The sequence below is a fragment of the Capricornis sumatraensis genome, chromosome X (genome assembly GCF_032405125.1).
Source record: "Capricornis sumatraensis isolate serow.1 chromosome X, serow.2, whole genome shotgun sequence".
NCBI lineage: Eukaryota > Metazoa > Chordata > Mammalia > Artiodactyla > Bovidae > Capricornis > Capricornis sumatraensis.
The window spans coordinates 107366178-107392102 of record NC_091092.1 but is presented as its reverse complement, the minus strand read 5'-3'; the positions used below and the strand labels follow the sequence as shown (position 1 = coordinate 107392102).

The following is a 25925-nucleotide window of genomic DNA, read 5'->3' as shown; positions in this document are numbered from 1 at the left end:
ATTTCATAGATTTTTTCTTTTGATTAGATGAACAATAATCCAAATAAATGTTTATCTTAATTCATGTAACTAGTCATGCATAGATGGAAATTGAGTTCCTCATTTTTTGTAGTTACAGATAATATTGCAACAGCATCTTTGTAAATAACTCTGCTAGTTTTTCAATGGGGATAATATTTAAGATATAAGCTATTTAGAGGATAAAAACTAAACTTATATATCAAAGGGAATGTAGAACGGTTTGGTGAATGTTGCAAAATTACCCTCAAAATATGTAGTACCAATTTTTATTCTTACCAACCAGTATCTGAGACAGGGGTTGTTATTCAACATTTATCAATAATTAATATTTTCAAAAGTTTTTAAAATTACCAATCTGAAAGTGTAAAGCATTTTTTATTTTTAATTATTGGACTTGCTTTGGGGGACATACAGTTTTTGAATCTATATTCCTATGGATTATCTCTAATTTTGATACATGTTATTTTAGCTTTAAATATTGAATTATAGCTTTATCTCCTATTTGCTTTATCTTTAATTCTTTCTAAAGATTTAAATACCATGACAATATTTTATTGTTTGCCAGTTTGAAAGAAGACACTTAACTACACTTGCTTAGAGCAGTGCCAAGATATTGCTTTGATTTTTTTCTTTGAAAAATGTGTTTATTTTATGCCTTGAATCATTTTTGTGATTTATATAGTGCATTTCATCCAGATTCTAGTGCTAAGCCTAACATGATATTAGCACTTGTATGTATGTATGTATGTATGTGTGTGTGTGTATGTACACATGCATGTGTGTTAAGTCACTTCAATCATGTCCAACTCTTTGAGACCCCATGTACTGTAGCCTGCCAGGCTCCTCTGTCCATGGGATTCTCCAGGCAAGAATACTGAAGTGGGTTGCCATGCCCTCCTCCAGGGAGTGTGTATAAAAATAAATATTTAAAAGTACATACATTTACACACACACATACACATTAGATGGAGAGAAGGCTTTTTGGAAATTGGATGTTATTACAGAATGTTTCAAAGAGGGAGAATTGAAGATACAGAGGAGAGTAGGGATAATTACAGCAGCCAGATCCTGGGGTGGACCAGAGTAGATGGAATCTAGTGCACATATCCAGGAGCTGTCCAGATAGGAATGTATCAGTCATACTTACAAGAGGAAAGCCAGAGAATAAGGTCTCCATTGTGGAAGGGTTTGTCAGTGTGGTGGTGGGATTGTGAAGAAATTCTTTCCAGAAAGTGTCCATTTTCTTAGTGAAATAGAAAGAAGATGATCGGCAAGGAATGAGGAAGGGAGATGGAATTGTGGGACTTTGAAGGGAAAAGAATATTTGAATCATCCTCTAAAGATGAATTAAAAAAATATGAATATAGCAAGCTGGTGTTGAGATATGAGGGTCCATTTGTGAATTACTTCCTTCTATATTAGCTTCAGTTTAAAAGTTAATACCAGTCTTTTATAAGTCAATTTTATTATAAGAAAATTTTCAGGTAGAGTGCAAATTTTTGACACTATTGTTTTTGAACAAAATTTAGTACTTTGCATATGAAATGCTTAAAGGAAAGTTCATGCTTAGGATATTGTATTAAGCAAAATAAACGTTTTAATGAGATAATAAATGAGTGTTACAAATGACTCTAGAAAATATGTAAGAACACTCACTCAAGACCAATATGTTTTCTGAAGGCTGATGCAGTTGTATTATTTACTACATTTTCTTAATTACTATGAGAAAGCTGTTTAAAAATTACAATTTTAATGGATATTTAAATTATTTCCTTGAAATTTCTATTAAGTTCTGTCTAATTGTTAGTTTTGAAAACTAAACCCTGGTTAATCTGACATCTTGCATCTATGTGTTATAGGTACAATTTCATTTTCTGTTAAAAGCAAACATGATGGTGATTCTCAGAATGACTCAGATGAAGATCAAGATAGAGATCAAATACCCTCCTATAAGAAATCATTATCAGAACTATCTGACAGGTTTGATGAGGAAAAAGCAGGTAAATTTATTATTATGGAGAGTTTCATGATCAACATTCGTAAACCCTCATCATTCTTTTGTAAGTCAGTAGCTATTTTATACTCAAAATACATATACAAATGTGTATTTCATATATCTGTAAGAATTGTATTATTTCAGGATTAACTACATGTTGTTAATTTCTAGATTTGTACTACCATTAAAATGAGTAGATTATAATACTTCAGCTTGAAGGCTGCCTACTCTTTCATAAGTGAAGAACTTTACACATATTTCTGTTACTGAACACAAAATTTCAGTCAAATTCTGATAAAATGTTAATGAATATATTATTTTAACAATTTAATGTGTTCCTTTTTTAAATATGGGAAATGATAGCAGTCTGCCTCATATGCAAAAGAAAGTAAATGCTATTGTTTCCCCTTCCCATATTATAAAGCTTCCTTTGAATGTTGTTAAACATCATATCTTTTCAGTAGAAATTTGAAGGAAAATGGGTTTATGGAGAGTTGGAATAGACAGGGCAGGTTTCTGAGAGAGTGGGTGAATGAGTTCTCTAATGGGTGAGTAGCAGGGACGGAAGAGAGAAATAAAGAAAAGTGGGTCGACAAGGGCAAAGTTCAACCAGAGGCATACCAAAATAGAAATCTTTATTAAATGAGTTTGTGTTTAATCAGGATTCTTCAAAGAAAGAGACACAACTATAATATAATACAACATACAATCCAATATAGTATAGTTAAATATAATATAATAATCTATATCTTTATAGAAAGAGACATTTTAAGGAATTGGCTAATATAACTAGGGAGACTGGCAAGTCCAAAATCTATAGGGCAAGCACATCCTTGCATGCTAAGTTGCTTTAGTCATGTCCGACTCTTTGTGACCCTATGGACTATAGCCTGCCAGGCTCCTCTGTCCATGGGATTTTCCTGGCAAGAATACTGGAATGCGTGACCATGCCCTCCTCCAGGGGATCTTCCTGACCCAGGGATTGAACCCATGTCTCTTACATCTCCTACACTGTAAGCAAATTTTTTACCACTGAGCCACCAGGGAAGCAGAGTGGAAAATTAGTAAAAGTTGCTGTTGCAGTCTTGAGTCCAGATTGCCCAGGAAAGACCAGGCAGGCTACAAGCTCTGAGAGGGTTTCCATGTTTCAGGCTTGGCTAAGAATTGCTTCTCTTTCAGGTCACTTCAGTCTTTGCTTTTACGGCCTCCAACTGATTGGAGTTGGCACATTCACATAAACAGAGTATTGTGCTTTACTCAAAGTCTACTGATTAAAGTGTTCATGTATCTTCCTACCAACATTTAGACTGGTGTGTAATCAAACTGGACACCATAGTCCAGCCTAGTTGTTATATAAAATTAACCATCACAGAATACATGGATTAAAAGGGATATCCAGGCATTTATTCAAAACAGTTTAGAAAGAGAATAGCTAGGGCACTGCAACAGCTAACTGGGTTTGAAGTGAAGAGAACAGTGTTTTTTAGGGTGGTGATGGGAATAGAGAAATACCCCTAAAGATGGAAAACATTTCAGAGACTAGCATTACATGCTTCTCTTGAGAGAGTAGATAGTGTTAGTCACTCAGTTGTGTCTGACTCTTTGTGATCCCGTGGTCTGCAGCACACCAGGCTCCTCTGTCCAAGGAATTCTCCAGGCAAGAAGAGAGCAGATAGGAAGTGAGAATTGATTCCAAAATATAACAAGGTTTTCTTGTATCTTGTTTGTATCTTGGGGGTCCTATCTAAGAGATGCCCAAGGGAGAGTTTATCAAAGTCTATTGTGGGGGATCCTGGGGGAGTCATGTTAGGAAATTACATTTACTTGTGACTGTGTGGGCTATTTAAAATTTTTAAAATTAAGTTTCAATTATTCAACATAAATTATATAAGAAACATTCTTATATTAAAGTATTTGTACATATCATCAATTATTTTATTCCAAAAAAATCTTAAAATGAAATCATTGGATCAAAGGGAAAAGCAATTCTTAAACATTTTAAACATGTTAAAGCACTCTTCCAAATTTTATCAATTCAAATTTCCATTATAATATATAAGATTGTCTCTTTCAACCTGACCCTCGTTAAAACTGGATATTACCATTATTTTTCGTATTTCCCTATTTGGAAGCCAAAAAAATTCTTATAATTGTTTTCATTTCTTCTTTGTCCCAGCTTTATTGAAGTACAGCTGGCTATTAAAAATTGTACATATTTAAAGTGGACAAATTGATTTGATTTACATATACATTGTGAAATAATCACCAGAATCAACCTAATTAACATATTTATCATCTCACATAGTTACCACTTTTTTGCAGAAGAAGGTAAAGATAAAATCTACCTTCTACGTGAATACTGTCAAAATATGCATACAATTTAAAGTGATCTATATTCAGTATAATGACCTATCAAATCTGAGTGGCATATTTTAAAAATATCTAATATTTAGATAAATTTTAGGTTCACAGCAAAACTGAAGAAGATTCAAAGTTTTCCCATATACATCCTGCCCTCACACATGGATTGTCTCCCCCATCATTAACATCCCCCACCAAAGTAGTACATGTGTCACAGTTAATAAGCCTGTATACACACACACACACACACACACACACACACACACAATCTACCTTCTAGCAAATTTAGAGTATACACTCTACCCTGTTAACTATAATTACCTTGTTGTACATTATATCTCCAGAACTTACTCATTTTGCATAACTGAAACTTCTCTAACTGAAAAGAAATGTACTGCTGAGCAATCAGTAAGAAAAAGACCAAAGTTATTACAAGGGATGGAAAGGTTAATTCTGTTTCAGTAGGAATATGGAAAGGCCTGTCTGAAGAATTGGGGATAACTGTACATATATTTTTCCTGGTTCTTAATCTGTTTTGCAACCTGTCATCACACAGCTTAGATTTTTTAAATAAAATAATCAATGATATACACAGATATTTTAATATAAGAATGTTTCCCATATCATTTATTATGTTAAATAATTAAAACTTAATTTTTAAATTTGATTTAAAGTGTTTTTGAATAGATATTATCAGCATATAATTTTTTCCCATTTTTGTTGAAATATAATTGTCATACATCACTGTATAAGTTTAAGGCCATACAGCTTGATGGTTTGTTTACACGTATTGTGAAATGATTACCACAGTATGTTCAGCTAACATCTATCTTCTCATATAGATACAATAAAGAGAAAAGAAAGATAAAAGGAAAAACAATTTTCTCCTTTCGAAGAAAGCTCTTAGAATTTACTCTCTTAGCTTTTCTGTATATCATACAGCATTGTTAACTGTAGTCATCATGCTGTACATTACCTCCCTAGTACTTAATTATTTTGTAACTGCAAGTTTATATCTTTTGACCACCATCCTTCATTTCTCCCTATTTTTGTCTTCTTCCTCTGGTAACCACAAGTTTGATTTCTTTTTCTATGACTTTGGGTTTTTCGTTATTGTTTTGGTTGTTTATTTTAGACTACACATATAACTGAAATCATGAATATTTTTTCTTCTTTACCTGACTTATTTCACTTATAATAACGCCTTCATAGTCTGTCCATGTTGTCACAAATGGTAGGGTTTCCGTGTTTTTTATGGCTGAGTAAGATTCCACTGAACATCTATATTCAGTTCAGTAGTTCAGTTCAGTCGCTCAGTCGTGTCCCACTCTTTGCAACCCCATGAATCACAGCACGCCAGGCCTCCCTGTTCATCACCATCTCCTGGAGTTCACTCAGACTCAGGTCCATCGAGTCCGTGATGCCATCCAGCCATCTCATCCTCTGTCATCCCCTTCTCCTCCTGCCCCCAATCTCTCCCATCATCAGAGTCTTTTCCAATGAGTCAACTCTTCACATGAGGTGGCCAAAGTACTGGAGTTTCAGCTTCAGCATCATTCCTTCCAAAGAAATCCCGGGGTTGATCTCCTTCATAATGGACTGGTTGGATCTCCTTGCAGTCCAAGGGACTCTCAAGAGTCTTCTCCAACACCACAGTTCAAAAGCATCAGTTCTTCAGAGCTCAGCCTTCTTCACAGTCCAACTCTCACATATATACATGACCACAGGAAAAACCATAGCCTTGACTAGACGGACCTTAGTTGGCAAAGTAATGGCTCTGCTTGTGAATATGCTCTCTAGGTTGGTCATAACTTTTCTTCCAAGGAGTAAGCATCATTGAATTTCATGCCTGCAATCACCATCTGCAGTGATTCTGGAGCCCCCCAAAATAAAGTCTGACACTGTTTCCACTATTTGCCCATCTATTTCCCATGAAGTGATGGGACCGGATGCCATGATCTTCGTTTTCTGAATGTTGAGCTTTAAGCCAACTTTTTCGCTCTCCTCTTTCACTTTCATCAAGAGGCTTTTTAGGTCCTCTTCACTTTCTGCCATAAGGGTGGTGTCATCTGCATATCTGAGGTTATTGATATTTCTCCTGGCAATCTTAATTCCAGCTTGTGTTTCTTCCAGTCCAGTGTTTCTCATGATGTACTCTGCATAAAAGTTAAATAAGCAGGGTGACAATATACAGCCTGGACGTACTCCTTTTCCTATTTGGAACCAGTCTGTTGTTTCATGTCCAGTTCTAACTGTTGCTTCCTGACCTGCATACAGATTTCTCAAGAGGCAGGTTAGGTGGTCTGGTATTCCCATCTCTTTCAGAATTTTCCATAGTTTATTGTGATCCACACAGTGAAAGGCTTTGGCATAGTCAATAAAGCAGAAATAGATGTTTTTCTGGAACTCTCTTGCTTTTTCAATGATCCAGCGGATGTTGGCAATTTGATCTCTGGTTCCTCTGCCTTTTCTAAATCCAACTTGAACATCAGGGAGTTCACGGTTCACATATTGTTGAAGCCTGGCTTGGAGAATTTTGAGCATTACTTTACTAGCATGTGAGATGAGTGCAATTGTGTGGTAGTTTGAGCATTCTTTGGCATTGCCTTTCTTTGGAATTGGAATGAAAATGGACCTTTTCCAGTCCTGTGGCCAGTGCTGAGTTTTCCAAATTTGCTGGCATATTGAGTGTAGCACTTTCACAGCACCATCTTTCAGGATTTGAAACAGCTCAACTGGAATTCCATCACCTCCACTAGCTTTGTTCGTAGTGATACTTTCTAAGGCCCACTTGACTTCACACTCCAAGATGTCTGGCTCTAGATTAGTAATCACATCATCATGATTATCTGGATTGTGAAGATCTTTTTTGTACAGTTCTTCTGTGTATTCCTGCCACCTCTTCTTAATATCTTCTGCTTCTGTTAGGTCCATACCATTTCTCTCCTTTATCGAGCCCATCTTTGCATGAAATGTTCCCTTGGTATCTCTAATTTTCTTGAAGAGATCTCTAGTCTTTCCCAGTCTATTGTTTTCCTCTATTTCTTTGCATTGATCGCTGAAGAAGGCTTTCTTATCTCTTCTTGCTATCATTGGAACTCTGCATTCAGATGCTTATATCTTTCCTTTTCTCCTTTGCTTTTAGCCTCTCTTCTTTTCACAGCTATTTGTAAGGCCTCCCCAGACAGCCATTTTGCTTTTTTGCATTTCTTTTCCATGGGGATGGTCTTGATCCCAGTCTCCTGTACAATGTCACGCACCTCATTCCATAGTTCATCAGGCACTCTATCTATCAGATCTAGGCCCTTAAATCTATTTCTCACTTCCACTGTATAATCATAAGGGATTTGATTTAGGTCATACCTGAATGGTCTAGCGGTTTTCCCTACTTTCTTCAATTTGAGTCTGAATTTGGTAATAAGGAGTTCATGGTCTGAGCCACAGTCAGCTCCTGGTCTTGTTTATGTTGACTGTATAGAGCATCTCCATCTTTGGCTGCATAGAATATAATCAATCTGATTTCGGTGTTGACCATCTGGTAATGTCCATGTGTAGAGTCTTCTCTTGTGTTGTTGGAAGAGGGTGTTTGCTATGACCAGTGCATTTTCTTGGCAAAACTCTATTAGTCTTTGCCCTGCTTCTTTCCGCATTCCAAGGCCAAATTTGCCTGTTAGTCCATGTGTTTCTTGACTCCCTACTTTTGCATTCCAGTCCCCTATAATGAAAAGGACATCTTTTGGGGGTGTTAGTTCTAAAAGTCTTGTAGGTCTTCATAAAACCGTTCAGCTTCAGCTTCTTCAGTGTTACCGGTTGGGGCATAGACTTGAATAACTGTGATATTGAATGGTTTGCCTTGGAGACGAACAGAGATCATTCTGTCATTTTTGAGATTGCATCCAAGTACTGCATTTCGAACTCTTTTGTTGACCATGATGGCTACTCCATTTCTTCTGAGGGATTCCTGCCCGCAGTAGTAGATATAATGGTCATCTGAGTTAAATTCACCCATTCCAGTCCATTTTAGTTTGCTGATTCCTAGAATGTCGACGTTCACCCTTGCCATCTCCTGTTTGACCACTTCCAATTTGCCTTGATTCATGGACCTGACATTCCAGGTTCCTATGCAATATTGCTCTTTACAGCATCGGATCTTGCTTCTATCACCAGTCACATCCACAGCTGGGTATTGTTTTTGCGTTGGTTCCATCCCTTCATTCTTTCTGGAGTTATTTCTCCACTGATCTCCAGTAGCATATTGGGCACCTAATGACCTGGAGAGTTCCTCTTTAGGTATCCTATCATTTTGCCTTTTCATACTGTTCATGGGGTTCTCAAGGCAAGAATACTGAAGTGGCTTGCCATTCCCTTCTCCAGTGGACCATGCTCTGTCAGACCTCTCCACCATGACCTGCCCGTCTTGGGTTGCCCCACAGGCATGGCTTGATTTTATTGAGTTAGACAAGGCTGTGGTCCTAGTGTGATTAGAATGACTAGTTTTCTGTAAGTATGGTTTCAGTATTACAACTTCTTTATCCATTCATTCATCAGTGATACTTAGGTTGGTTCCATGTGTTGGCTATTATGAATAATATTGCTGTGAACATGAAGGTGTAGATACCTTTTTAAGTTCATATTTTCATTTTCTTTGGATATATTCCCAGAAGTGAGATTGCTGGATCATATGGCAGTTCTGTTTTTAATCTTATGAGGATCCTCTCTCCTATTTTGCATAGTGGCTATACCAATTTACAATCCCATCAGCAGTGCAAAAATGTTCCCTTTTCTCCACATCCACAAAAGCATTTGTTATCTCTTGTCTCTGATTATGGTCATTCTAACAGGTGTGATAGCTCATTGTAGTTTTAATTTGCATTTCCCTAATGACTAGTATTAAACTTAAATTTAATAGTGAGTATTCTCTGAATGCTATCAAATGCGTATATACAAAGGTACACACATGTATGGATTTATCAATTATATATAATGTGTATATATGCCTACATATGTCTTTATTGATATATTAAACTTGAAATTTTATATAAAAAATAAATACTCTTGGTCATGGGATTATGAATAATTTTTATTTTCTAAAGTTTTTCAGTAATTTCTTAAATTACTATAGTGAATGTTATTAATTTTATAATTAGAAACATTTTAATATGTTTAAAGCCTGTGCTACTACTGCTGCTAAGTCACTTCAGTCCTGTCCGACTCTGTGCAACCCCATAGACGGTAGCCCACCAGGCTTCCCCGTCCATGGGATTCTCCAGGCAAGAACACTGGAGTGGGTTGCCATTTCCTTCTCCAATGCATGAAAGTGAAAAGTGAAAGTGAAGTCACTCAGTTGTGTCTGACTCTTCGCGACCCCATGGACTGCAGCCTACCAGGCTTCTCTGCCCATGGGATTTCCCAGGCAGGAGTACTGGAGTGGGGTGCCATTGCCTTCTCTGGTTTAAAGCCTGTAAACAATGTTTAATAATTATTATTTTTGTTGTTCAGTTCATTAATAAATTACCCCTAATCTCATTGTCACTAACAAATTCATATTCATTGTATGTTTTTAGCTCTGTAGAAGTTAAAGTAGCTTCATCACAATACTACCTTATATGATAGTCAAAGTAATTACAAATAGGTGTTCTCATCCCCATGATAGTTAATTGTATGTGTCAACTTGGCTGGGTCATGGTGCCCAGATATTAGGTTAAACAGTATTCTGGATGTTTGTATAATGGTGATTTTGGATGAGAATTGTATTTACATCTTTATACTTTTAAAAAAGATTTCCCTCCATAATGTGGGTGTGTCTTACCTAACCAGTTGAAGGTCTTCATAGCACAAAGACTGACTTCCGCAGAGTAAAAAAGGAATTCTACCTTTGGACTTGAACTCCAACTCTTCCTTGAGTCAACAGTCAGCTGGCCTAACCTGCAGATTTTGGATTTACTGAGCCATTTATTTGAGCCATGCAATACTGTTCAATACATCAATATAATACAGTGCAACGCATTGCAATGCAGTGCAAAATGAAACAGTTTTTCAGAAGAAAGAGACTGAGAACTGCACAAATCTTGGCCCCTTATTTCATAGATGAGGAAATTGAAACCCAAAGAGGCTTAGTGATTTACCTAAGTTAATCAAACATTGCAGTTCTTGGAATATTTACAACTTGACAATGATAGTTAAACAGTTAACTGAAACTGGAGGTTATCTTAAACTGTAATCTAGCTCAGCATTGAAGCATAAAGAATATCAAAGTGAGAAGCTGAACAGTTGAGAACTAATAGAAAGAACCTGGGTTTGATGCCAGTACCAACCCTGCTACACAGGGCTCTTATGGCGGAACAGGGTTTTTGGTTTCAGGATTTGGAGGTGTGACTTTGGACATCACTGGCAGCAGAAAGATCTGTATTAATATATATAGGGAACCCAGATGTAACCATTACTTTCTCACCAGTTCAGTTCAGTTCAGTTGCTCAGTCATGTCCGACACTGCGACTCCATGAATTGCAGCATGCCAGGCTTCCCTGTCCATCACCAACTCCCAGAGTTTACTCAATTCACGTCCATCGAGTCAGGGATGCCATCCAGTCATCTCATCCTCTGTCGTCCCCTTCTCCTCCTGCCCTCAATCCCTCCCAGCATCAGAGTCTTTTCCAATGAGTCAACTCTTCACATGAGGTGGCCAAAGCACTGGAGTTTCAGCTTTAGCATCAGTCCTTCCAAAGAACACCCAGGACTGATCTCCTTTAGAATAGACTGGTTGGATCTCCTTGCAGTCCAAGGGACTCTCAATAGTCTTCTCCAACACCACAGTTCAAAAGCATCAATTCTTCGGCACTCAGCTTTCTTCACAGTCCAACTGTCATATCCATACATGACCACTGGAAAAACCATAGCCTTGACTAGACGGACATTTGTTGGCAAAGTAATGTCTCTGCTTTTCAATATGCTATCTAGGTTGGTCATAACTTTCCTTCCAAGGAGTAAGTGTCTTTTAATTTCATGGCTGCAATCACCATCTGCAGTGATTCTGGAGCCCCCCCAAAAAACAGTCTGACACTGTTTCCCCATCTATTTCCCATGAAGTGATGGGACCAGATGCCATGATCTTCGTTTTCTTTAAGCCAACTTTTTCACTCTCCTCTTTCACTTTCATCAAGAGGCTTTTTAATTCCTCTTCACTTTCTGCAATAAGGGTGGTGTCATCTGCATATCTGAGGTTATTGATATGTCTCCCGGCAATCTTGATTCCAGCTTGTGCTTCCTCCAGCCTAGCGTTTCTCATGATGTACTGTGCATATAAGTTAAATAAGCAGGGTGACAATATACAGCCTTGACATACCCCTTTTCCTATTCGGAACCAGTCTGTTGTTCCATGTCCAGTTCTAACTGTTGCTTCCTGACCTGCATACAGGTTTCTCAAGAGGCAGGTCAGGTGGTCTGGTATTTTCGACAGTTTATTGTGATCCGCACAGTCAAAGGCTTTGGCATAGTTAATGAAGGAGGAATAGATATTTTTCTGGAACTCTCTTGTTTTTTTCAATGATCCAGTGGGGGGGGAGAAAAATTCAGTGGAGTAAATTTGAGGATATGATTGGTTTTATTCACTTATTAATTAATAAGATGACATCCATGTAGCAAATAGAAAGCTGCTCTCAAGTTTTATAGAAATGTGAAGGGAGAGGGGATGGACCAGGGGAGTTATTAGCAGAAGAAATGAAAAGATTGTTTCAGGCAAGATTGCTTTGCTAGTGTGCTTCCCTGGTAGCTCAGATGGTAAGGAAACCGCCAGCAGTGTGGGAGACCTGGGTTTGATCCCTAGGTTGGGAAGATCCCCTGGAGGAGGGCATGCAACCCACTCCAGTATTCTTGCCTGGAAAATCCCGGTGGACAGACGAGCCTGGCTGGCTCACTAGTGCTGACCAGAAAATTGTAAAAAATCCATTCCTGGGAGAGGTTGAACCTGTAATTAAGTCTTAGTTTCCTCTCCCGGAGGCAAGTGGCTCCACCTTGGGCCTGTTATTTCTTTCTTCTTCTAGTTCTTCTTTTTCCTTTTCCCTTCCCCGACTACTTCCCCTCCCCTTTCTTTTCCCCCTTCTCTTCCTCCTCCTCTCTTTTGTTAATTTTTTTAAAACCATCCATACCCCATTTCAGCTTTCTTTGAGCTAAATTGCTAGGATCCTGTTTAACACTCCCAAGAAAGGAGACACTTCATGAATTCTTCCTCATTTTTTTCCCTTAGGCTAGATTTGTATGATACTAGAAATGTACCTTTGTCTATTATAATACCATATTTAGATATGTCTATGTATATTATGTGAATGCTTTGGGAATTAGGGGGCAAAGGGTTAGTTATTTCTTTTGAAATATTAACCCTTAAAAGTAAAATATTCTTATTTTTGTGAAGAACTTAGTGAGTTTACAGGCACACACATGAGGCAGGAAGCTTTCACAGCTCATTCTCATGGCCATGCAGCCTGGGGCTTCTCTTACTGCTCACAAACTGTGTTGAAATCGACTTTTCACCTTCCCCTCAGCTCTTGACAAGTGAGTCCATCAGAAAGAATTTGAAAATGGTATCTATTTATGTTTCTCAAAATTTATGTAAAATATGATGTTCTAAAATGCACATATTAAAATGTGCCATGTTTTTTCTTTTTTTCAGGTAACGCTATTAACAATTTGCGAATCTGGTATCACCTTGAGATCCATAGTGCTCCTGGACCACCCTTAGAGATTATTGACATGAAATGTGTTGCTCTGGTAAGAGCCCATTAACTGCTCATAGATTCTTCCTTTTTGTAAACAGTTGGAGCTTTTGTTGTATACCTAAATTGCTATTCCTAAAAAATAGTCATATTAAATGAGCATATTGGGATAAATTATTCAAATAATATCAATTTTATTTTAGATCGACTAAGATGCAACTTAAATGCTTATAGAAAGATTTATTTAAATCAAGTATTTAGGCTTTTGATAAATAATGGTTATTTGAAATATGCAGATGAATTTCTTTATAAAATGATTATTTAGGATCTTCAACTTTTGCTCCAACATAGAAAATAAGAAAATACATAAAATACTTGGTCTATAAATCAGTTATTTGTTCACCTGATCTCTGGGTAAATCTCCATGGAGGCATAGAAAACAAATAGTTAGACTATTGAAACTCACTCAAGTATCACTTGCAAAAGCTTTGGGGAAAAGTATTTGATGTGCTAGAGTGTTCTCTTTGCCCCTATAGGTAGATGTGCTGTCCTCCTTAAATGTTCACTTTCAGCTGAAGTTGGTGAAGGAGGGGAGTCACTTTTGAGTAACTCTACCCAAATAGGCTATCAATGACAGTGATGTGGCCAAGTTACTAAGTTTTCTCTCATTTCTAATAATAGTAATTTGTTGTTGTTGTCTAGTCACTAAGTCATGTCTGACTCTATTGTGACCCCGTGGACTGTAGCCTGCCAGACTTCTCTGTCCATGGGATTTACCAGGCAAGAATACTGGAGTGGGTTGCCATTTCCTTCACCAGGGGATCTTCCCTACCCAGGGACTGAACCCGCATCTCCTGCATTTACAGGCAGATTCTTTACCTCTGAGCCACCAGGAAAGCCCCTAAGGTAAAAACTTGCTAGCTGTATAACTTTTGAACATGAAGATTTAGTCAGCAGAGACCATATGAATTCTTTTAAATAATCCCATCAAACAAACCTTTGTGAACTTCTTGAAGAACATGCTTTCTGAATACTTTCAAAGTATACTAAAATGACTATCCATGCCTATAGAGTTTCCTAACATTTTTTACTGCATTTGCTGTTTTTGCTAAACTTTTGAGAAATACTTTACTTAATCCTTAGAGCATCAGTTGTGGCAATGCAGTTTTCAAGACACTCAGCTGCCTCTGATTTTCCATCTGCATTTCATCTTTTGTTACATTCAAGCCAATCTTAACACCTTCCTTAGAGATGAGTGAATGGTTAGAATTTCTTTAAATAGGGTTTTTGTAAGAAATATTTACAGCCTTAAGGCACATAAATTTGGTTACTTCTTATAGCAAGTTCCAAAAATCAGGTTATATTTTCAATAAACAAAAATTGGTTGTTAGTAGTCCATTCTCTTTTGTATAAAGTATTTTGGATTTCTTTCTTTTTGAATTTTTTTTTCTTCTAGTTTTGCTGAGATATAATTGGCACACAGCACTGATACATTTAAGGTGTAGTATTAATACATATTGGTTTGACTTACATGCATAGTGAAAATTTATCATCTTATATAGCTATAAAAGAAAAAGAAAGCTTTTTTCCCCTGTGCTGAGAACTCTTAGGATGTACTTTCTTTAACAGTTTTTATATATAATGTACAGTAGTGTTAATTATCTTTGTCAGGTAGTACATTACAACCCTAATGCTTATTTGTCTTAAAACTGGAAGTTTGAACCTTTTGACCACCTCCATCCAATTTCCCTTCCCACTACTTTCTGACTCTGGTAAACACAAATCTGATCTCTTTTTCTGTGATCCTAGGAAAAGTGATGAACAATACAAACAAAGTCCCTGTTTACATGGCACTAACATGTTAGTGGAGTTAGATAGGAAACAAAATAGAATTGAAAGGGGATATTCTACGTGAAATTTTTCTGTTGTCTTAGATTTTCAAGTGAAATACAAACCTGAAAATTATAGATACTTTTCCATGCTATAAACAATTTTGCTGTGCCATTTATTACTCACTAAATGTATGTATATGAGGGCATCTCTAGCTGATATAACAAATTCCATAATTTCAGTGGTTTAATACAAGCAAAGTTTTTAATAATTTTGACAGTCTGGTGCTTTTGCTGCTGGTCAGTGTCTAGCATCCTCCATGTTGATATCCCAAGAGTCAGAGTCAGGTTCCCCCCGTATGGCAAGTTGATCATCCTTTAGGGACTCAAAGATTTCTGTATATAGGTGGAGAAAGAGAAAAGAGAGGAGGGAATTTCCACTAGTGGCATTGAAGTCACATGCATCACTTCCACTCACATACTATTGGAGTGAACTAGTCATACAGCTATGCCTGGGTACAAGAGGATCTAAGAAATGCAACCTCTGGTTGGACAGCCACTCCCAATGATATATTTATACTGTGAAGCACAGCACTTAATACTTTACACTTTATACTCTCCAGCACAGAATTTTGCTGGAGAAATGATATTTCTGCCATGTCTAAGTAGATGAGAAATATTTAGCCTATAGCCCACATTCTAGACTTTGTATGCCATGGCCAGAACACAAAGGGAGTGGGAGTGTTTTCTTTAAGGAGTGGAAACTGGCAGTTTAATGCCCATTGGATTTTGGTGAGTTCCTGTCCACAGATTGGACCATATAAAAAGGGAAAATGGCTGGAGTGAAAGCAGCTACATTTCCACTGATACATGCTAAGACCTTGTGCGTCTAAATGGATTTTCCTCTGTGGAAGGAGATTAGGCTTGGGCTGTTTTAAAAGATTCAAGGTATATTCTGCTAGAGTGAGAAGAACCCAAAAGAGTGTACATGGTGGTAATGTTAGAAAGAGTGAAAGAAAAGGACCTAGAAAGTCAACTGGAGAAGCACAACCAGCATCAGTTAATTTGTTCTTTTACCTCTCATCCCATCTATATGCTGTGACCTGATGGAGTCATATTAGGACAGCGATTACAGGAGGAGAGGAAGTCAGAGTAGGCAGTTGAAAAGAACACATCATGTGTACCTTTTTCTTCACAAGCAGTGTGAAAAATCACCAGAAAGCTCCAGGAGTAGGGACGAGGTGCCAGGTAGAGAAATCAGGGAAAATATTCATTGGATATGGGATGTAAGTGTTGACTGATTTTGTACTTCTTTACATATCTAACAATGAAACTCTCCAGCATTGGGGACCATCCTAAGATAACAACAAGGATCGGGAAAAGATGGGAGAGAGAAACTGTTTTCAGATTATACTCCACTAAGTTTAGTTCATCAGATGAACCCATTACCATGACAATAAATGAACAAGATGAACTTAGATGGACAAGATGAATTTAGACAGTGATAATTCTCCAAACAAAAATACCCCAGGGTTTCATTGAGGATGGCATGAAGACTGAAGCAGTGCAACCAGGTAGAGAGATTAACAAATGTATAAGCCCTTGGGACAGAATGAGCTTGGTGGAAAGGGACCTACCAAGGAGGAGCTCAGGCACTCCAAGAACAGGAAAGAGGCTTATGAGGCTGGAGCTTGGACAGAAATGGTAAAGGGATGATTTGTGATTAGAAGCATCTTAAGAAATGTTGTTGGGAAATTTGTTGTTGTTCAGTCACTAAGTCGGGTCTGACTCTTTGCGACCCAACTGCAGCATGGCAGGCTTCCCTGTCCTTCACCATCTCCCAGAGTCTGCTCAAACCCATGTCCACTGAGTCAGTGATGCCATCTAACCATCTCATCTCCTGTCACCCCTTTCTTCTCCTGCCCTCAGTCTTTCCCAGCATCAGGGTCTTTTCCAATGAGTTGACCCTTCACACCAGGTGGCCAAAGTATTAGAGCTTCATCTTCAGCATCAGTCTTTCCAATGAATATTCAGGTTTGTTTCCCTTTAGGATTGACTGGTTTTATCTCCTTGATGTTCAAGGGACGCTCAAGAGTCTTTTCCAGCACCACAGTTTGAAAGCTTCAAGGCTTTAGTGTTCAACCTTCTTTATGGTCCAACTCTCACATCCATACATGACTACTGGAAAAACCATAGCTTTGACTAGATAGACTTTTGTGAGCAAAGTGATGTCTCTGCTTTTGAATATGCTGTCTAGGTTTATCATAGCTTTTCTTCTAAGGAGCAAGCATCTTTGAATTTCATGGCTGCAGTCACCATCCACAGTGATTTTGAGGCCCAAGAAAATAAACTCTGACACTGTTTCCACTTTTTCCTCATCTATTTGCCATGAAGTGATGGGACCACATGCCATGATCTTAGTTTTTTGAATGTTGAATTTTAAACCAGCCTTTTCACTCTCGTCTTTCACCTTCCAGATTAATGTTGACAGTATTTTGGCAGATGGATATTTAATAGAAATTATTTATATGATACCATATATGAAACGTATCATTTATGGCTCTTTATCTATTTAAACTTTGAAGAAAATAATATTCAAACCATAATGAAAATTAGGAAAGTTTTTTATAGTATTGTTAAATTTGACCTATTTTACCATACTTGGAGTACATAACAATTAATTGGAAACTTCTGTTGTCTTCTTCTTCTTTTTTTTTTTTTTTTTTACTATAATGAGCTACCTTTTTCTATTGTGTTTGTGGCTGTTTTCAAGACAACAAAGAGTTTGGTTGTAGGGTTCTCCAGAGATTGCAGTGCTACTCAGTGCTGGTAGCTCTAAGCAATTGGTGATTGCTTTCTGCAAGGCTCCTCTGTGAAGGATTTTGAGGGGTATCCAGACCTACTGGATAAGAGTGAAATGCTCAAGTGGTGATACTTGCCATGAATGTGTGAAGGGGGAACTGTGACAGAGGTGCCGCTTAACTGCCATCCATAGCTCAGTTGGTAAAGAATCTGCCCGCAATGCAGGAGACTCCAGTTCAATTCCTGGGTTGGGAGGATCCCCTGGAGAATGGATAGGCTACCCACTCCAATATTCTTGGGCTTCCATTGTGGCACAGCTGATAAAGAATCTGCCTACAATGCTGGAGACCCAGGTTCTATCCCTAGTTGGGAAGATCCCCTGGAGAAGGGAAAGGCTACCCATTCCATTATTCTGACCTGGAGAATTCCATGGACTGATAGTCCATAGGATCACAAAAGGTTGGAAACAGCTAAGCGACTTTCATTTCACATTTCCTAAGAAGTTTGACCAACTGTGTAGAATGTCATAACAGATTTCTAACACAAAGTTTCTGTTATATGGCTTGCAATTCAGAGAGACAACAGTAGATTTATTTTATTTTTTTAAAATATAAATTTAGGTTGGATGTATGAGACAACAGTAGATTTAAACTGATTTTGCTTTATTTTGTGTTCATAGTTTACATGTGATAAGACATAAAGCAATCACACATCCCAGTACTATTTTTTTTCCTCTTTAGACTGGAGTTTTTCAATGTACAGGTCTTGAAATGTGACTCGGTTTAAATGAGCATTATTATTATTGTTATTTTAAATAGATATGACTAGGATAGGATAGGATAAAGTAGGATAGGAAAGAATATATCGTAGAAGTCACAAGTGGTAAGAGTAGGGACTATTTTGTGAAACTTTTTTATCCCAGTGGCATGTGTATATGAGCCAATAGTAATATAAAATGGAGTTAGATCTTAGTATTTTTACTTCTTTGAAGAAGCTGTATCATTGTCTTACAGTGACACTTTCTCTGAAAAATATCTGAGTGATAGACCAGAATAAATATCTAGTCCAAAATGCCTTATTTCAATTTTCTGTCTAAAGACCTAAGCAGAGTGTCTAGGCTGTTATATGGTGGTTGGGATTTGTTATCATGACATATTACTTTGGGTTAGTTGTTGATTTTCTTGACCCTCAGAACTTTCTAGGAGGCTGTGTTTTGTAACAGTGTTACAAGTATGTCAGGTTGCCTCAGTTCAGTTCAGTTCAGTTCAGTTCAGTCACTCAGTCGTGTCTGACTCTTTGCAACCCCATGAATCGCAGCACGCCAGGCCTCCCTGTCCATCACCAACTCCCGGAGTTTACTCAAACTTACATCCATCGAGTCGGTGATACCATCCAGCCATCTCATCCTCTGTCGTCCCCTTTTCCTTCTGACCCCAATCCCTCCCAGCATCAGGGTCTTTTCAAATGAGTCAACACTTCGCATGAGGTGGCCAAAGTATTGGAGTTTCAGCTTTAGCATCATTCCTTCCAAAGAACACCCAGGACTGATCTCCTTCAGAATGGACTGGTTGGATCTCCTTGCAGTCCAAGGGACTCTCAAGAGTCTTCTCCAACACCACAGTTCAAAAGCATCAATTCTTTGGTGCTCAGCTTTCCTCACAGTCCAACTCTCACATCCATACATGACCACTGGAAAAACCATAGCCTTGACTAGACGGACCTTAGTTGGCAAAGTAATGTCTCTGCTTTTCAATATGCTATCTAGGTTGGTCATAACTTTCCTTCCAAGGAGTAAGTGTCTTTTAATTTCATGGCTGCGGTCACCATCTGCAGTGATTTTGGAGCCCCCAAAAATAAAGTCTGACACTGTTTCCACTGTTTCCCCATCTATTTCCCATGAAGTGATGGGACCAGATGCCATGATCTTCATTTTCTGAATGCTGAGCTTTAAGCCAACCTTTTCACTCTTCTCTTTCACTTTCATCAAGAGGCTTTTTAGTTCCTCTTCACTTTCTGCCATAAGGGTGGTATCATCTGCATATCTGAGGTTATTGGTATTTCTCCCAGCAAGTCATGTTGCCTAGGAAATAGTATAATTTGTGACATAATGCCATTGTTGAGTTTTTTGCATGTTATACTTTATTTCTTCCTTGTTTATAATTATGAGCATGGATATTTTACTGTAGGAGTTTAATGGCCATTTATTTTAGGAATCCATGATTCTAATACCTCCAGAAACTATTGTAGATGACCATTTTCCATTGCATTTATGATTAAGTCAGATTTGTAGTAAATGATATCTACTCTCATCTAGTAATTATAAACTTATATATATATATATCCTTGATTTCCATCTTTCCTCGACAGATTATGTTTACCACACTAAATGCTATTTCTATTCCCCTAAAATATAATATTTATCCACTCATTTATTTATACAGAGGTAATCAAGCAAATGCTGTTCCATGGACAAAGCAGTAATGTCTATCTTGAAGATACGTTGTGTGAATAACTCTCTTCCCATCACCATCTGTCCCCACCAGGTCCTATAATGTGATTTGATAAATTTCAAAATAGCTCCATGTCCCAAAGAACAGCCATTATTGAGTTCTAAATTATGGCTAAAATGTCCAACATTCTCCATTTAATTAGGTTAAATCATTATAGACAATTGGCTTTTTGTTAACATTGAGATATGCCCTGCCTGTTTAATCACCTTTGACACATTTGCTTCGATTAATGGCTTTTACTGTAGTGGAGATCACAGCTGTAATGGGGTAAGATAAAAGTCATTACATAGAGAGCAGACTTGTGGTTGCCAAGTTGGGGGGAGGGGAGACTTGGCAACTGGGGTTAGCAGGTACAAACTATTATATATAGGATGGATAAACAACGAAGTCCTACTGTATAGCACAGGGAACTATATTCAATATCTTGTGTTAAACTATATGGAAAAGAATATGAAGAAGAATATATGTATAACTGACTCACTTTGCCATATAGCAAAAATTAACACAGCATTGTAAATCAACTACACTTAAATAAAATTTTTAGACAAAGATATGTCATTAGCCAAAATGGATCAGAATGAGAATCAGGAAATGTCTTGGAATGTAAAGTGTGCCTTCCAGGCACACCTGGGAGCCAGATCCAGAAAAACTAGATAAAAGGAAGGGTTCTAAATGGGAAGGTAGTCATGTCATCAGCATCATTTGACTTTTTTAGCCCCATCCCAGATCTACTGAATCAGGATCTTTGAGGAAGAGGGCCAGTAATCCATATTTCAGCAACGTCTACAGATGATTCTTATGCACGCTAAAGCCTGGTACCACAGCTAGAGGAAACATTGACATACAGACTTCATAATAATAATTGTACTGATGAAAAATATATTTTAAATATATACAATTTTGAAGTTTCCTGAGTATTTAGCTAGGTGGATCTCTTCGACTATTTGTTTTTGAAAACAATAATTTTATAATTTTCCAAGGCTAAGCAAAGAAAATACATAAGAGATTAAAAGAGAGTGAGGTACATTCATTAGTGGACTAAGGAGAAAAAAATAAAACAATGGCCTAATGTATAAAAATTTCTTGGTTTTCCATAGGACAAAGACTCTATGCTGAAGGTTAGAGCTAATTACATATTTCTTTTGTAATTCTAGGAGAGTTTTTGTATTGAAGTACCTCTCTTTAATCCAAAAGAGAAAATTATTCACTTTGATGTGCTATTCTCAAGTGCTGCCTTTCGTGGACTCAATGAACTTGAACTATTTCCACTAGATTCTGTCAGCTATATCATACAGTATTCTCCAGCACGTGCAGGCTTTATAGAAGAAAGGTATGGTTTGAATGTGGCGTTATACTTATTGTTTATCCCTTGAAATTAATCTTTCAAATTATTTCTTTGCATAGTATAATCATTCAGATTACACTTGCTCATAGTTTTAATTTTGTTTAATATCATTCATTGGTAAAACATACTAATTTAGAGTGACCATTGTTTTCTTTAGTGCAAAGATATTATTTATTGGAATATCAAGTTTAATAATGCCTAAATTGCCCCGTATGTACTCTCTTTCAACTCACTTTTTGTTAACCATATTTTTCTAGGTATAAAAATTGAGCCAAATGAACATGATTCCATAAGGCCTAGGGGTTAAACTTTCAGATTCTTAATAAAAATTTATTTATATCTTATATTCTCAATTAAATGCAAGTCACAAACATACACATATTACCAGTGCAATGGCAAGCGTTCTTATGGCATAATTATGAGAAACTTTCTTTGCACTGTTTTCACACACACAGAAACACATAGCGTCTATACTCATAATTAACTTACCTTATGGTAAAATTTCTTTGTTTCAACAGTGACTTCCAATTGTTACAGTTTTAAAGATTGTACTTAACTTATTATTGGTGTGTACAATGCATTCCATTACTAGGTCTTTGCTAGTTTATATACTCTTTCAGAGTTAGAATAATTCTTATTTTAATGAATGATGAAGAAATAAATATATTTGTAAAATTGTAAAGGATGAACATTTTTATAATGTAAAGCATGTAAATTAAGGTCATAATGTATATAGAAGACTCTATTTTGCTAGATTATCATTAGAAATGTGGGCCCGTCTCCTCTCCCCAGTGTGACTGTAGAGGCTTTGTGAGCACAGACTGAATCTTGGAGTTAGTCAGCTAAACTGTCATTTAAAAGGCATACTTTGGTCTGATAATTACTGCTTGCTCTCTCTGTTATCATTGCTAGAGCATATATTTTACATACATACACACCTAAAATTCCCAGAGTAACCATAAGAGGTAGGAATGAATGTTCTCATTTTATAAATGGTGAAATTGAAGTTCAGCAAGTTAGGTGACTTGTTCAAGGCTGTACAGATAAAAGATGATAGAGCTGGAATACCAGCCCAGTTTTATTTTTAGACTGTCACATGCTCTTTGTCTCCCCAAAGGAAAGCACATGCTGATGATAAAGGCAGCTTTCCAGAGCTGCATGTCACTTGATAGTCTTCACGTGAAAATCAACTACATCTGATTTAATCACAGTTCAAACACAGGACTCTACTTGTTCTAGCTACTGTAAGATAATCGAATTACCTATGTTTAAGCATTTTACATTGATTCAACAGGCATTTATTAGACAGATATTCATGATAATACTTTTTCTTGAATAAGAAGTGATTTTCTCACCAAAAATGAAAAAAAAAAAAAAAACCTAAAACAAGAGTAGAATGTGTCACAGAATGATTGTCAAATGTTATATTTGGAACCACCTATTTGCGATTTATTTTCTCTGCCAAATTTATTTTGCATACAAACTAGATCTGCTGACAAGATTTTTTTTTTATTTTTCTTTCCACCAGCATTGTTTTTCAGCCTGATTTGGGTCTAGAGTTTTGGTATTCACTGAAAATAACTACCGACATTCCAGAACCAACCATAATGAAAGAAATATATTGTGACCTTGGAAAGTAAGTTCTTTTTAATAGATATTGTTATACTGCAGTTACTTTTTTTAAATAGGACAAACACATATTTTGTTTTAGTAATTGTTTTTCTTCTCTAGGGAAGTTTGCTACTTAAACTATCCTGTGGAAAACTTATGTGAAAAGAAAAACATGTCAGGACTTAGGAAGGAGACGCTTTTGTTCAAAGTGATTATTGCAAGGGAGGAAAAGGAACTGTTAAAATAGTTGTCAGGGGACTGTTGCAGTTCAGAGAATACTTCCCTCTCAGAAATCTACAAGCTACTCAGTATCAAACAGAACAAGCTTTTTTCTTTTACAGGCTAAAGGAGGAACAAGCAAAGATAACCAGAATCTTTGGAGGGAAAGCTAGACAAGGAAGGGGAAATGACTGGTAGGGACTGATGGGAAAAAGGGTTTTTCTGTGGTCAGTTAATTCCCAGGAGAATCTCAGAAGGGAGACAGATTCCACCTCTTTGGTGCTTGCTCAGACTTGGAGACAAGCAGAGTTCAGTGGCCTATCGAAAAGATAGAAGGCTGACTCGAGTTTTGCTCAAGGCAAAGTAAGAGGGTAAACAATGGGCAACTGAGAATACTCGATCATTTGGTTAATACCATACGCCCTAGAAATATGACCATTTATATTTAGGGGACTGAGTTCCTATTACATGTCTGACGTCAAGTTTAGTGCTGATACTTAAGGGTAGTTCAGTTCAGTTCAGTCTCAGTTATTTCTGACTCTTTGTGACCCCATGAATCTCAGCACGCCAGGCCTCCCTGTCCCATCACCAACTCCCGGAGTTCACTCAAACTCATGTGCATCGAGTCGGTGATGTCATCCAGCCATCTCATCCTCTGTCGTCCCCTTCTCCTCCTGCCCCTAATCCCTCCCAGCATCAGAGTCTTTTCCAATGAGTCAACTCTTCGCGTGAGGTGGCCAAAGTATTGGAGTTTCAGCTTCAGCATCAGTCCTTCCAATGAACACCCAGGACTGGTCTCCTTTAGGATGGACTGGTTGGATCTCCTTGCAGTCCAAGGGACTCTCAAGAGTCTTCTCCAGCACCACAGTTCAAAAGCATCAATTCTTTGGTACTCAGCTTTCTTCCCAGTCCAACTCTCACATCCATACATGACCACTGGAAAAACCATAGCCTTGACTAGATGGACCTTTGTTGGCAAAGTAATATCTCTGCTTTTTAACGTGCTATCTAGGTTGGTCATAACTTTCCTTCCAAGGAGTAAGCGTCTTTTAATTTCATGGCTGCAGTCACCATCTGCAGTGATTTTGGAGCCCCCAAAAATAAAGTCTGACACTGTTTCCACTGTTTCCCCATCTATTTCCCATGAAGTGATGGGACCAGATGCCATGATCTTAGTTTTCAAGTCACAATTCCTGCTTTTAAAGAGTGTGTGTACCTGTGGGCAAATCAGTACCTTCTAGTTAATGTCTCTCTGTAAGCATACCAAAATTCTCTCAGTGCCACATGTTGAGCCAAAACATCACTGCAAGTGACTTATTAAGGAGGTGTGTTCCCAGTAAGAAATATTACTAAGAGGATGGGGAAAACAGAATAAGCAAAGGGAAGAAGCTAAGCAAGGCAGTGATTGCAGGTGAAATCCCAGACACTGTCTGATTCTTTGGAGAACTTTGGAGCATAAATCACATCTCAGAATTTGGGTGTTAGAATTTGATCTTTTAGAGGGATGCATTTCAACCCATAATAGTCATTGAGTGTGTGAAATTATCATTGAACATTTTATGAACAAGTTCACTAGCTTTGTTTTTCCTTCCAGGGTTGCCACTGAGATGATTTCTTTAGATAATCCTACACATGAAACCTTAGAGTTGCATGCAACAAACAGTAATACTGAAAATTTTGTCCTGGAGATTAAGAGATTACCAGTAAGTATATTCAGAAAGCTGAGTGATCTGTGACTACTAGAACATTTTGCAGTTCTGATTTTTGCATACCATGGGGCATTAGTAATTGAATTTCAGATGCTGTTTTTTTTAATATAACATATCACCAATTTTAATTTATCAAGAAAATCAGTATCATGTTCATATAAATTTTTGAAATTATAATGTATAAGCTAGATTCATGCTCATTTTCACTGATCTCTAAATAAATTGGTTGTGCTTTATTTCTGACCATTTTGGTAACCAGTTTTATCGATAGTTACCTAGTAATATGACTTTCTTTTCCCTTGATTTTAATTAGAGTGCTCTTTTTTTTTTCCTCTTTTTTCTTTCTTCTTTTTAAAGAAACTTGATTTTTTGGAGAAGGTTAGGTCCACAGCAAAATTAGACAGAAGGTACAGAGATTTCCCATACACATCCTGCCTCCACTTATGGCACTCATGCACAGTCTCCCCAGCTATTAGGGTCCCCACCAGAATTTTACTGATATGATTTTGACTATGATTAGTCTATATAAATCCTAGGGGGGCAGTTCTTTTTAGCTTTTCCTTAGTTCCTACCCACCGCTCCCTCCCCACAGACAGTGCTGACAGCTTTCCTTCCCTCTCCTTTCTCTGCTTCATTTTCTCATCCTTGGTTCCTGATAAGACTCTTAATATTAGGAAATAACTCAAAAATAAATCTACAGATGATTAAAGTATTATATGTTATAGAATCAATAGCACAGATTAATGGTAATGATAATAAATAGAAAGTATATTATATATCTGTATGAGTGAGTGAGTGAGTGAAGTTACGCAGT

At 37.3% G+C, this 25925-nt stretch overlaps 1 protein-coding gene across 1 annotated transcript in view; it reads left to right on the top strand.

Annotated features, from left to right (window-relative positions):
- CFAP47 (cilia and flagella associated protein 47) overlaps nucleotides 1–25925 on the top strand; it is a 504236-nt gene that overhangs the window by 363050 nt on the left and 115261 nt on the right. The window contains exons 52-56 of the mRNA XM_068963234.1: nucleotides 1881–2021; nucleotides 13044–13141; nucleotides 21382–21557; nucleotides 23101–23208; nucleotides 24997–25105. Coding sequence (XP_068819335.1) covers nucleotides 1881–2021; nucleotides 13044–13141; nucleotides 21382–21557; nucleotides 23101–23208; nucleotides 24997–25105 — 632 coding nt within the window. The remainder of the gene's footprint in view (nucleotides 1–1880; nucleotides 2022–13043; nucleotides 13142–21381; nucleotides 21558–23100; nucleotides 23209–24996; nucleotides 25106–25925) is intronic.